The sequence below is a fragment of the Bufo gargarizans genome, chromosome 4, assembly GCF_014858855.1.
Source record: "Bufo gargarizans isolate SCDJY-AF-19 chromosome 4, ASM1485885v1, whole genome shotgun sequence".
NCBI lineage: Eukaryota > Metazoa > Chordata > Amphibia > Anura > Bufonidae > Bufo > Bufo gargarizans.
The window spans coordinates 443,897,813-443,911,217 of record NC_058083.1 but is presented as its reverse complement, the minus strand read 5'-3'; the positions used below and the strand labels follow the sequence as shown (position 1 = coordinate 443,911,217).

General features: G+C 42.1%; 1 protein-coding gene across 1 annotated transcript in view; it reads left to right on the top strand.

Annotated features, from left to right (window-relative positions):
* EFEMP1 (EGF containing fibulin extracellular matrix protein 1) overlaps positions 1-13,405 on the top strand; it is a 138,687-nt gene that overhangs the window by 103,793 nt on the left and 21,489 nt on the right. Inside the window, exons 6-7 of the mRNA XM_044289232.1 lie at positions 2,583-2,702; positions 7,082-7,201. Coding sequence (XP_044145167.1) covers positions 2,583-2,702; positions 7,082-7,201 — 240 coding nt within the window. The remainder of the gene's footprint in view (positions 1-2,582; positions 2,703-7,081; positions 7,202-13,405) is intronic.

The window sequence follows — 13,405 nt, the reverse complement described above, 5'->3', positions numbered from 1 at the left end:
ACAGTCTTGAAGGAGTTCACAGAGATGCTTAGCACTTGTTGGCCCTTTTGCCTTCACTCTGCGGTCCAGCTCACCCCAAACCCTCTCGATTGGGTTCAGGTCCGGTGACTGTGGAGGCCAGGTCATCTGGCGCAGCACCCCATCACTCTCCTTCATGGTCAAATAGCCCTTACACAGACTGGAGGTGTCTTTGGGGTCATTGTCCTGTTGAAAAATAAATGATGGTCCAACTAATAGCAAACCGGATGGAATAGCATGCCACTGCAAGATGCTGTGGTAGCCATGCTGGTTCAGTATGCCTTCAATTTTGAATAAATCCCCAACAGTGTCACCAGCAAAGCACCCCCACACCATCACACCTCCTCCTCCATGCTTCACGGTGGGAACCAGGCATGTAGAGTCCATCCGTTCACCTTTTCTGCATCTCACAATGACGCAGTGGTTGGAACCAAAGATCTCAAATTTGGACTCATCAGACCAAAACACAGATTTCCACTGGTCTAATGTCCATTCCTTGTGTTCTTTAGCCCAAACAAGTCTCTTCTGCTTGTTGCCTGTCCTCAGCAGTGGTTTCCTAGCAGATATTCTACCATGAAGGCCTGATTCACACAGTCTCCTCTTAACAGTTGTTCTAGAGATGTGTCTGCTGCTAGAACTCTGTGTGGCATTGACCTGGTCTCTAAGCTGAGCTGCTGTTAACCTGCGATTTCTGAGGCTGGTGACTCGGATGAACTTATACTCCGCAGCAGAGGTGACTCTTGGTCTTCCTTTCCTGGGGTGGTCCGCATGTGAGCCAGTTTCTTTGTAGCGCTTGATGGTTTTTGTGACTGCACTTGGGGACACTTTCAAACTTTTCCCAATTTTTCGGACTGACCTACCTTCATTTCTTAAAGTAATGATGGCCACTCGTTTTTCTTTACTTAGCTTGCCATAATACAAATTCTAACAGTCTATTCAGTAGGACTATCAGCTGTGTATCCACCTGACTTTTCCACACCTGTGATGTGAAAACCATTTCAGGTGACTACCTCTTGAAGCTCATCAAGAGAATGCCAAGAGTGTGCAAAGCAGTAATCAAAGCAAAAGAATATTTTCAGTTGTTTCACACTTTTTTGATAAGTATATAATTCCACATGTGTTAATTCATAGTTTTGATGCCTTCAGTGTGAATCTACAATTTTCATAGTCATGAAAATAAAGAAAACTCTTTGAATAAGAAGGTGTGTCCAAACTTTTGGTCTGTACTATATATATATATATATATATATATATAATTTTTTTTATATATATATATATATGTTAAATGTAAGACAAAAACGTGATGTGAACCCAGCCTTAGGGTCCATTCACATGTCCGTAGAATGGGTCCACATTCTTTCAACAATTCTGCGGAATGGTTGCGAACCCATTTATTCTCAATGGGGACGGAAAATATGCTGACAGCACACATTGTGCTGTCCGCATCCGCATTTCCAGTCCGCGGCTCCGTACTTCCGGTCCTCGGCTCCCCCCAAAAAATAGAACAAGTCCTATTTTTGTCTGCAATACACTACGGATGTGTGAATGGACTTTTAACTGTACTTTGTGTGCAGGGAGTGTATGGAGCGGGTACACAAGCTGACACCAGCTGTTACACAACTGATACTTATCTGCAGCTGTGATAACTCAGGTCCCAGCTGTTTATCCACTCAGATGCTACAGCATATGAATAGTTAGGGTTTATGCACATGGCTATTGCCCTGCAGTGCCCTTATTGCGGCCCGCAAACAGTCCAGAAGGAACATGTTAATTTTTTTTCAAGTTGAATGGTTCTGGATCTGTCTGTGGCAACCGCACAGAAGGTTTTTTTTTGCCCATGCTTTTAGGACTGCAAATTGTGGTCCCAATGCAACGAACGGCAGGCACCCATTTGTGTACATGAGCCCTTAGATGGAGGGAGCTGGCCGTCCCCACACCGTAATTGCATGGTGCCAAGCTGCTGTCATGGAGGCCAAGGCCTTGTGAATGTCCCAAGGCCTGCCATTCTAAAACCCCTGTTACACCCTTCCTAAGGGTCCATTCACACGTCCGTTGTTTCTTTCCTGATCTGTTCCGTTTTTTGCGGAACAGATCTGGACCAGATCTGTACCCATTCATTTTCAATGGGTCCCAATAAAAAATCAGACATTGTGCTGTCCGATTTTTTTCAGGACCCGTTGAAAATGAATGGGTCCAGATCTGGTCCAGATCTGTTCCCCAAAAACGGAACAGATCAGGAAAGAAACAACGGACGTGTGAATGGACCCTTAGGCAGTGTGTAATAGAATGCCTATAAAATCACAATACACCGCAATAAAAAAGTATTGTGGTGTATGGTACAAACAATTGAGCGATTGCATGTTCACATGTTAAAAAAATCTTACTTTTAACAATCACAACATTGATTGTTTGTATTTTTTCAGATTCTACCTATTTTATAGCCAGTTTCACACAACCATAAAACAGCCTCATCTTATTGTTTATTCTACCAGTTTTCTAATTGCATTAAATAATACTATAATACAGAACATATATACATTTTTTTTGTCTATATCGCAATGCAGATATCGACGAATGTTCATTGTCTTCATTTTGTCACCACCACTGTGTGAACACACTTGGTTCATATTATTGCCAGTGTAACCAAGGCTTTCAGCTGGCTCCTAATAATTACAGCTGTGTAGGTAAGTTCAGTGCTTTTTTTTATCTTTGTATTTTAAAATTAACCTTTTCTAAAAGGGGATGACTCTTTTTTGCAATAAATTAATACCATTCGTACTCTGGTATTCAGGCCTACAAAATAACGCTGAACGTTCTGTCGCCTACGTGCACCTGAGGAAGGTGTTTCATTTGGCGTGTAGCTGGCACAGATCGACCACGTCCTCTCCTTGCAACAGGAGCTCCACCAACCCCAGCAGCACCACAACCAGGGCCACGTTCCTTATTTGATGCTCTCCTCATTATTTAAGGTCACCCACCGAACTAATAAACGGATTAACTATATTATTTTCCCTGTAACGTATGCAGTGCAGGTGTACTTCATGCAATAAATGGAGTCATTATATCAGACGGATTAATTATATAAATTTCCCTGTCACGTATGCAGTGCAGGTGTACTTCACGCAATAAATGGCTATATGATGTGCACCTAAATAACAGACGGATTAGCTATATTATTTGTTTGTCAGGGGTACAAAGTACAATGTTGCATGTGGGTTATTGTTCTGACGGATCAAAGGAAGGGCAAATTAATCCATGACATCAACACCCTCATCACTCTGTCGGGAGGCTCTATTTGTATAAGCGTGTAATAGAACAGGTTCTTTAGACATCTATGTGGAATCAGCTGACGACGGTGTAAAAGGAGTGCGCTTCTTCTTGGTGCTAACATCAACCTGTAACGGTCCATTCACACATCTGTAGTGCATTGCGGATCCGCAATACACCTGGCCGACACCCCCATAGAAATGCCTATTCTTGTCCGCAATTGCGGACAAGAATAGGACATGTTCTATATTTTTCCGGAACTGAGGACCGGAAGATCAGCGGCGCGCCCTGGAAATGCGGATGCGGAGAGCACATAGTGTGCTCCCCACATCCATTCCATCCCCATAGAGAATGAATGGGTCCGCACCCGTTCCGCAATTTGCGGAACGGATGGGGACCCATTATTATGGACGTGTGAATGGAGCCTAAGGCTGAGTTAATACTTTAGTTATTTGGTCAGTTTTGGCCCTGTGACTGCCCAAATAAGTGAAGTGTGCAGTGATTCTAAGAGCGACGCCTGTCATCTCCATGTCATACTGACTCACAGTATTGTTTCACTACCACAGCAGACTCCCTATGCGTGTTACTGCAAGGCACAGTGTTCTACACCACTATACAGGCTCTCTGCAGCCAGGAAATAGATGTTTTTTATCGCAATTCACCACAAATATATTCGGATTGAATAAAAAAAATCGGAAAAATGAATTTTTGAGAATTTCGCTCATCTCTATTCACCATCTAAGAGCTTGATGACTAATTCTAGTTTTGGTGGTAGAAATACGTAGGACACTTCTACCAGGTGTAAAGGTTTGTGGAGGAGCAATAATGGTCTGGGCCATTTTTTTTAAACAGATTTAGTGACTACAGAAGACAATCCAATGTCTCCAATGGTCTCCAGGTCCATGTTCCCAGAGACAGAATAGAGCAGGTCCTCACTTTCTGTACATGGAACCTCTACCCCTATGGCGAACGCCGTAAAAAAAAAAATGAATTTCTCATTTATTCTTAGTTGCCACCAAAAAAACATAATAACAAGCGATCAACAAGTGCCATTTACTCCAAAATTGTGGCAATAAAAAATACAAGTCTTTCCGCAAAAATCAAGCCCTCACACAACTCCATAGAAAGAAAAAGAAAGAAGTTATGGGTCTTGGGAAGCGGCGATGCAAGAAAATGTTTTTCTTTTTAAAAAAAAGGGGTTTTATTGCAAAAAAGTTGTAAAATGTAATAAAAAACTATATGCATTTGGTATCACTGTAATCTTACTGACTTACTGATATTATGTTATTTACACCGAAAAATGAACGCTGTAAAATTTATAATGTAAAAACGCAGTGGCAGTTGCTGTTTTTCCCATCTCCCTCCCAGAAAAAGTTAATAAAAGTTAGGCTACTTTCACACTTGCGCTTGATCGGATCCGTTCTGAACGGATCCGATCATATTAATGCAGACGGAGGCTCCGTTCAGTACGGATCCGTCTGCATTAATAACTTAGAAACATTTCTAAGTGTGAAAGTAGCCTGAGCGGATCCGTTCAGACTTTCAATGTAAAGTCAATGGGGGACGGATCCGCTTGAAGATTGAGCCATATGGTGTCATCTTCAAGCGGATCCGTTCCCATTGACTTACATTGTAAGTCTGGACGGATCCGCACGCCTCCGCACGGCCAGGCGGACAGCTGAACGCTGCAAGCAGCGTTCAGCTGTCCGCCTGGCCGTGCGGAGGCGAGCGGAGCGGAGGCTGAACGCCGCCAGACTGATGCAGTCTGAGCGGATCCGCATCCATTCAGACTGCATCAGGGCTGGACGGAAGCGTTCTGCTCCGCTCGTGAGCTCCTTCAAACGGAGCTCACGAGCGGACAGCAGGACGCTAGGTTGAAAGTAGCCTTAATCAGAAAGTTATGTGTACCCCAAAATGGTGTCATTAAAAACTACAACTTGTCCTGCAAAAAAACAAGCCCTCATAAAGCTATATAGATGGAAAAATAAAAAAGTTATAGCTCTTGGAACGCAATGATGAAAAAAGGAAGAAAAATGCTTGGTAAGTAAGGCCCAAAACAGGCTGGTCACTAAGGGGTTAAAGTTTTGGCTGAATGTTTCTATGATATTATATACACTGAGCAAAAATATGAATGCAACACTTTCGGGTTTTGCTCCCATTTTGCATGAGCTGAACTCAAAGATCTGAAACATTTTCTACATACACAAAAGACCCATAACTCTCAAATATTGTTCACAAATCTGTCTAAATCTGTGTTAGTGACTGAGCACTTCTCCTTTGCCAAAATAATCCATCCTACTTCACAGGTGTGGCTTATCAAGGTGCTGATTAGACAGCATGAATATTGCACAGACGTGCCTTAGACTGCCCACAATAAAAGGACATTCTGGAATGTGCACAGTTTTGCCTTACTGGGGGGGATCATAAAACCAGTCAGTATCTGGTGTGGCCGCCATTTGCCTCTCGCAGTGCAACACATCTCCGTCGCGTAGAGTTGATCAGGTTGTTGATTTTGGTCTGTGGAATGTTGGTCCACTCTTCTTTAATAGCTGTGCGAAGTTGCAGAATATTGGCAGGAACTGGAACACGCTGTCGTTTACGCTGATCCAGAGCATCCCAAACATGCTCAATAGGTGACATGTCCGGTGAGTATGCTAGCCATGCAAGAACTAGGATGTTTTCAGCTTCCAGGAATTGTGTACAGATCCTTGCAATATGGGGCCGTGCATTATCATGCTGCAACATGAGGTGATGGTCGTGGATGAATGGCACAACAATGGGCCTCAGAATCTCATCACGGTATCTCTGTGCATTCAAAATGCCATCAATAAAATGTACCTACGTTCGTTGTCCATAACATACTCCTGTCCATACCATAACCCCGCAGCCACCATGGGCCACTCGATCCACAACGTTGACGTCAGCAAACCGCTCACCCACGCAACCCACACACGCTGTCTGCCATCTGCCCTGAACAGTGAAAACCGGGACTCATCTGTGAACAGAACTCCTCTCCAACGTGCCATACACCATTGAATGTGAGTATTTTCCCACTTAAGTCGCTTAGGACCATGAACTGCAGTCAGTTCCAGACCCCGATGAGGACGACGAGCATGCAGATGAGCTTCCCTGAGATGGTTTCTGACAGTTTGTGCAGAAATTCTTTGGCTATGCAAACCGATTGTTGCTGCAGCTGTCCAGGTGGCTGGTCTCAGACGATCATGGAGGTGAACATGCTGGATGTCGAGGTCCTGGGCTGGTGTGGTTACACGTGGTCTGCGGTTGTGAGACCGGTTGGATGTACTGCCAAATTCTTTAAAACTCCTTTGGAGACAGCTTATGGTAGAGAAATGAACATTAATTGCACGGGCAACAGCTCTGGTAGACATTCCTGCAATCAGCATGCCAATTGCACGCTCCCTCAAACGTTGCGACATCTGTCGCATTGTGCTGTTTGATTAAACTGCACATTTCAGAGTGGCCTTTTATTGTGGGCAGTCTAAGGCACACCTGTGCAATATTCATGCTGTCTAATCAGCACCTTGATATGCCACACCTGTGAGGTGGGATGGATTATCTCGGCAAAGGAGAAGTGCTCACTAACACAGATTTAGACAGATTTGTGAACAATATTTGAGAGTAATGGGTCTTTTGTATATGTAGAAATTGTTTCAGATCTTTGAGTTCAGCTCATGCAAAATGGGAGCAAAACCGAATGTGTTTATATTTTTGCTCAGTGTATAATATATGAAATGACATAATAAATAAACATGAAAATGTGTTTCTAAATCTTCAGATGTTAATGAATGTAGCACCAGTAGCCCCTGCGCACAGGAATGCTATAATATGATTGGCTCATACGTTTGTCAATGTAATCCAGGCTATGAACTGAGCAGAGACAGAGTCAATTGTGAAGGTAAATATCCTCCATTTTAGATATTTCTTAACGTATATATTTGGTGTTTTTTTTTTTTTTTTAATACTTTATAGTCCTGTTTAAATTGTATATGTATATATGATTAAAGAGAGTTGTCACATAACAGGCAGACCCTTCAATCTGGGAGCTGATGTAGCAAGTGGCTGATAACTGTTGGCCAGTGACAGATACCTTTCCATCAAAACAGACGTGGAAAAAAATAAATTCAGGGGGAAATGATTCATTACATAGCACGTGGATGACCTGAGACCAGCAGGGTGAAAGCCATTGCTTGACAGCTCATAGTTAGATCACCAAGCAAGGAATGTTCATATTCTCCGAACGGACAGTGGTTGTCCTTGAACTCCGAGGTGACTTCTACTATTCTTAATAATTTTTGGTAGGGGCACACTCCTTCAACTACACAACCTAGAATAAGCAGAGCTTCCTATTCAACACTGTTTGATTGAGATACAAGAAACAGATCATTTCTTTTATTTTTTTTATCGCCCAGTTTGGAGCAACTGGGACGTGTATTATGTTGTTCCGCAAGAGCTGGGGTACAGCACATACAATGCACACTGCAGCTGCTGATAAACTTATTTTTAAAGAGAGGGGAAGCACTAAATATAAGTCAATCAATAGTGGACATAGGAGTATAAATTTAAGACCGACACATGGCATCTAAATGTAGTGATAAGAAGATAGATGTCATTTACAGGCTTGTCTATGGATAATGTACATTAACATGTATTATACTAGGACAGGAATGGCCAACCTGAGTTTCTCCAGCTGGTGCAAAACTAAAACTCCCAGCATGCCTGGCCTACTGCCTACAGCTATTAGCCTACAGCAGGGCATGGTGGGAGTTGTAGTTTTACAAGCCGCTTTAAGCAATGCCCTACTATATTTTACTTGTAGGTTCAGAACGCACATACACTTCAATGTGCAGCTCATTAGCTCCTGACGGAATACTCTCACTGTCATGTAGCAAACTGCAAAACAAAAATTGGCAGGTTGAAAATGATTTTCCTAATGAGTAAATATTTCCACATTTTAACCAAATTGTGTTGAATCGTGTTGAACTGCCGAGGCGTTTCCATTAATGTTGCATCTGTGTAGCAAATAAACAGAAATGATTAAGCAATAAACACACTTAAGTTCCCAGTTTATCTCATCTCAACAGATAACACATGTGACATTTAAAGGCATGTGTGTCGATGGGGCCAACACAACAAAAATCTCTGGCACAAAAGTCAGGCTTTGGAAATGATTTCGCTTTTTACTATTTAACATATCGTTCTCATTAAAGGGGTTGTTCATGATTTTATACTACTGTTGGCCTACAGGATAGGCTACTAGTATCTGTTTGGCAAGGGACCTCTGCCAACCAGCTGTTTTAGGGTACAAGAAGTCAGAAGCAGAATTACACAGCTTCTCTCCAATGGGAGCAGTAACCAGCTGTGTCTATTACACGACTGACGGAGCAATGGAGTTTCAGGCTGGAGCTGCTGCAGAACAACTGATCGGCAGTGGTGCAGAGGGTCAAGCAGATATTGATGGCCTTTCCTGAGGATAGACCATCAAGAGTAAAATCCTTTAAACCCTTTAAGGGTAACATTTAATAAAAAATTTAGGGTACAGTGAACTTTATTAAGCCAACTCCTTGTATTAGAAAAAGTTGTCCCAACAATCAGCTGATCACCATCTGACCACACAATTCTCCAACAGCAGCTGCATGTAGTATTACATGGTGCTCTGGCCGACTGTTCTGACGTGAACTCATGAGACAGTATGACTATGTTGCCTGTATTAAGCAATTTCACCTGATATCTACAAAACAGTGCTCAAATCCACTCCACTGCCAGCACACACAGGACTTATGGAGGAGCTGATTATATCAGAACCTGGCTACAAGGAGATTGCAGGGACAAACCTCACAAGGGGATACATACATAGCCTTAAAGGCTATGTACACCTTCAAAGGCAAACATTTTTTATCATTTTATTTTATTCATTTTGGGCTATAAAAAAAATTTTCAATTGGTCTTTATTAAAAATATTGAGCAGTTCTGTCACAAAGGGTTACTGTTTCTCCTGCTGTGTGGCTGGTACTTTTTACCTTTCACTTTCTGGGGTCATCTAATCACAGTTATCTCTAATTTACTAAGAAGTCATAAACACTTATTTAAGCCACATTCTTATCAGGAAGATAAGAACTGAGCTATAATGAGTGTTTATAATGTCAGAGAGCAGAGATAAGGAGTCGGTCAGATTAGCTGGCTGACAAGCAGAGAGAAAATTCAGATCCCTCTATTAGAACAGCTCTGTACTGAGAAAAAGGTTCCATATTTGCAATAAAGACCAATTTAATCCCTTAGGGACCGGGCTTATTTTCACCTTAAGGACCAGGCCATTTTTTGCAAATCTGACCAGTGTCACTTTATGTGGTGATAACTTTAAAATGCTTTGACTTATCCAGGCCATTCTGAGATTGTTTTTTCATCACATATTGTATTTCATGACACTGGTAAAACATTTTCATTTATAAAAAAATACCAAATTTACCAAAAACTTTATTTGATAAAATTAGCAAAATTTCAAAGTTTCAATTTATCTACTTCTATAATACATAGTAATACCTACAAAAATAGTTATTACTTTACATTCCACATATGTCTACTTCATGTTTGGATCATTTTGGGAATGACATTACATTTTTTGGGGATGTTACAAGGCTTAGAAGTTTAGAAGCAAATCTTGACATTTTTCAGACATTTTCAAAAAACCACCTTTTAAGGACCGGTTCAGGTCTGAAGTCACTTTGTGAGGCTTACATAATAGAAACCACCCAAAAATGACCCTATTCTATAAACTACACCCCTCAAGGTATTCAAAACTGATTTTACAAACTTTGTTAACACTTTAGGTGTTCCACAAGAGTTAATGGAAAATAGAGAATACAGAAACCCCCCAGATGTGGTCGTAAACTGCTGTACAGGCACAGAAGGAAAGAAATGCTATACGGTTTTTGGAAGGCAGATTTTGCTGGACTGGTTTTTTGACACCATGTCCCAATTGAAGCCCCCCTGATGCACCCCTAGATTAGAAACTCAAAAAAAGTGACCCCATCTAAGAAACTACATCCCTCAAAGTATTCAACACTGATTTTACAAACTTTATTAACCCTTTAGGTGTTCCACAAGAATTAATGGAAAATAGAGATAACATTTCAAAATTTAACTTTTTGGGCAGATTTTCCATTTTAATATTTTGTTTCCAGTTACAAAGCAAGGGTTAACAGGCAAACAAACTCAATATTTATGGCCCTGATTCTGTAGTTTACAGAAACACGCCATATGTGGTCGTAAACTGCTGTATGGGCACATGGCAGGGTGCAAAAGGAAAGGAATGCCATACGGTTTTTGGAAGGCAGATTTTGCTGGACTGGTTTTTTGACACCATGTCCCATTTGAAGCCCCCCTGATGCACCCCTAGAGTAGAAACTCCAAGAAAGTGACCCCATTTTAGAAACTACGGGATAGGGTGGCAGTTTTGTTGGTACTATTTTAGGGTACATATTATTTTTGGTTGCTCTATATTACACTTTTTGTGAGGCAAGGTAACAAGAAATAGCTGTTTTGGCACCTTTTTTTAATTTTATTTACAATATTCATTTGACAGGTTAGATCATGTGGTATTTTTATATAGCAGGTTGTCACAGATGCGACAATACCAAATATGACTACTTTTTTGGGTAGTTTGTTTCATTTTACATAAAAAAGCATATATTTTTTTTCTAAATGATTCTTTAGTGTCTCCACATTCTAAAAGCCATAGTTTTATTTATTTTTTGGGCGACTGTCTTGTGTAGGGGCTAATTGTTTTCGGGATGAGATGACGGTTTGATTGGCACTATTTTGGGGTGCGTATGACTTTTTGATCGCTTGCTATTAAACTTTTTGTGATGTAAGGTGACAAAAAATTGCTTTTTTACACCGTTTTTATTTTTATTTTTTTACGGAATTCACCTGAGGGGTTAGGTCATGTAATATTTTTACAGAGCAGGTTATTACGGATGTGGCGATACCTAATATCTATACTTTTTATTTATTTATGTAAGTTTTACATAATCATATCATAATTTCAGTTTTTGGCCGATTATCTTAGGTAGGGTCTCATTTTTTGCAGGATGAGATGACGGTTTGATTATCACTATTTTGGGGTGCATATGAGTTTTTGATTGCTTGCTATTACACTTTTTGTGATGTAAGGTGACAAAAAATGGCTTTTTTTACACCGTTTTTATTTTATTTTTTTAGTGTTCACCTAAGGGGTTAGAGCATGTGATATTTTTATAGAGCATGTTTTTACGGACGCGGCAATACCTAATATGTATATTTTTCTTATTTACTTGTTTTACACAATAACAGCTTTTTTTTAAACAAAAAAATGATGTTTTAGTGTCTCCATATTCTGAGCCATAGTTTTTTATTTTTTGGGCGATTGTCTTAGGTAGGGGCTCATTTTTTGAGGGATAAGGTTACGGTTAGATTGGTATTATTTTGGTGGGCATACACTTTTTTGATCGCTTGCTGGTGTACTTTTAGTGATGTAAGGTGACAACAAAATTGTTTATTTAGCTTTTTCTTTGTTGCCACGCCGTTGGTTCTGCGACAATGTCTGCCTCTGCCCCCTCATTCTCCTCCGTGTCCTCAGCCTCCACTGCAGGAACAATTCACAGTGCCCCTCCAGCATACCACATGTGCAGGGCACAGCGGTGTCATGCTGTTTTGCACCTCGTTTGCCTGGGCTAATGGAGTCACACAGGGGAGGAGTTTTTCCTTGTCCTTCAGCAAGACATCAAATCCTGTCTTTCTTTGTGACAACTCAAAATCGGAATCATGGTGACTGACAACAGGAAAAACATTGTGTTGGTGATGCGTCAAGGAGGGATGAGCCATGCGCCCTGCATGACACACATGTTCAATCTGGTTGTCAAGCAGTTCCTGAAGTCTTCCACCTATCTGCAAGACATCATAAAAATGGCCAGGAAACTTTGCATGCATTTAAGCCACTCATAGACCGCGAAGCACACCCTTCTTGAGCTGCAGCAGCAGAACGGCATCCCCCAACATAGGCCGATCTGCTACGTTTCCACACGTTGGAATTCCACCCTCCATATGTTGGACTGACTGTATGAACAGAGAAAGGCCATAAACGATTTCCTGATGATCCGAGAGGGCAGGAATACTCCTGTAATGACCGGCAACACGCACAGGGAGGAAAACAGGGAAAGCCCTGCCCAAGGGAGAGGGAAAGGTGGTGACCCCTAACTCACCTTGCAGCTGGCACCTGCCTGCCCTGACGTCCCTAGACGGGTTCCTCACCCGTGCGGCGATCACGTGCCTAAACCCTGGCTTTCCCTGAAATGAGCCCTAGATAAGGAACGGGCCGGTGGGATCGCTAGTCCTCACCACTGCACTAAGAGGGAAACACCAGGGAGAGGACAGACAAACACAAACACCCAGGTGGACGGCAACAATTGTCCACAAAGGTCCAACAGGGATCCGGAGGGTAGCGTTCTAAGGCAACACTCAGAGAACGCAGCAACACAGCTCCAGTGGGTCAGAATAGATGTCCAGGCAGGAAGCTCTATATCTGGCAACCAGAGAAGTGTGAGAGGGGAATATAAGGAGGATTGGGAGTGCTGGACAAGGAACAGCTGAGAGAAGGAGCTACGGATCCCTGAGTGAGCCAAAAGGGTTTGTAAAGCAAACCCAGAAAGCTACAATAAGGAAACTTCCCTATCTGACATAGAGCGTGCAGCCAACCGCTGCGACCTCCTGACCCCGGGTACAACGGAGTCAGGCGAGGCTCTTGACACCCTCGTGACAGTACCCCCCTCTCTACGAGGGGCCTCCGGACACTCAGGACCAGGTCTCTCAGGATGAGAGGCATGAAAAATCCGGACTAGCCTGTCGGCGTTTACCTCAGACGCAGGAACCCACATTCTTTCCTCGGGACTGTAACCTCTCCAGTGCACCAGATATTGGAGAGAGCGGCGGACCCGATGAGAATTAACAATTTTGGATATCTGAAATTCCAAACTACCATCCACGACAACAGGAGGGGGTGGCAGCGGTGACGGTTCTAGAGGTGGAACATATTTTTTGAGTAACGACTTATGAAAGACATTATGGA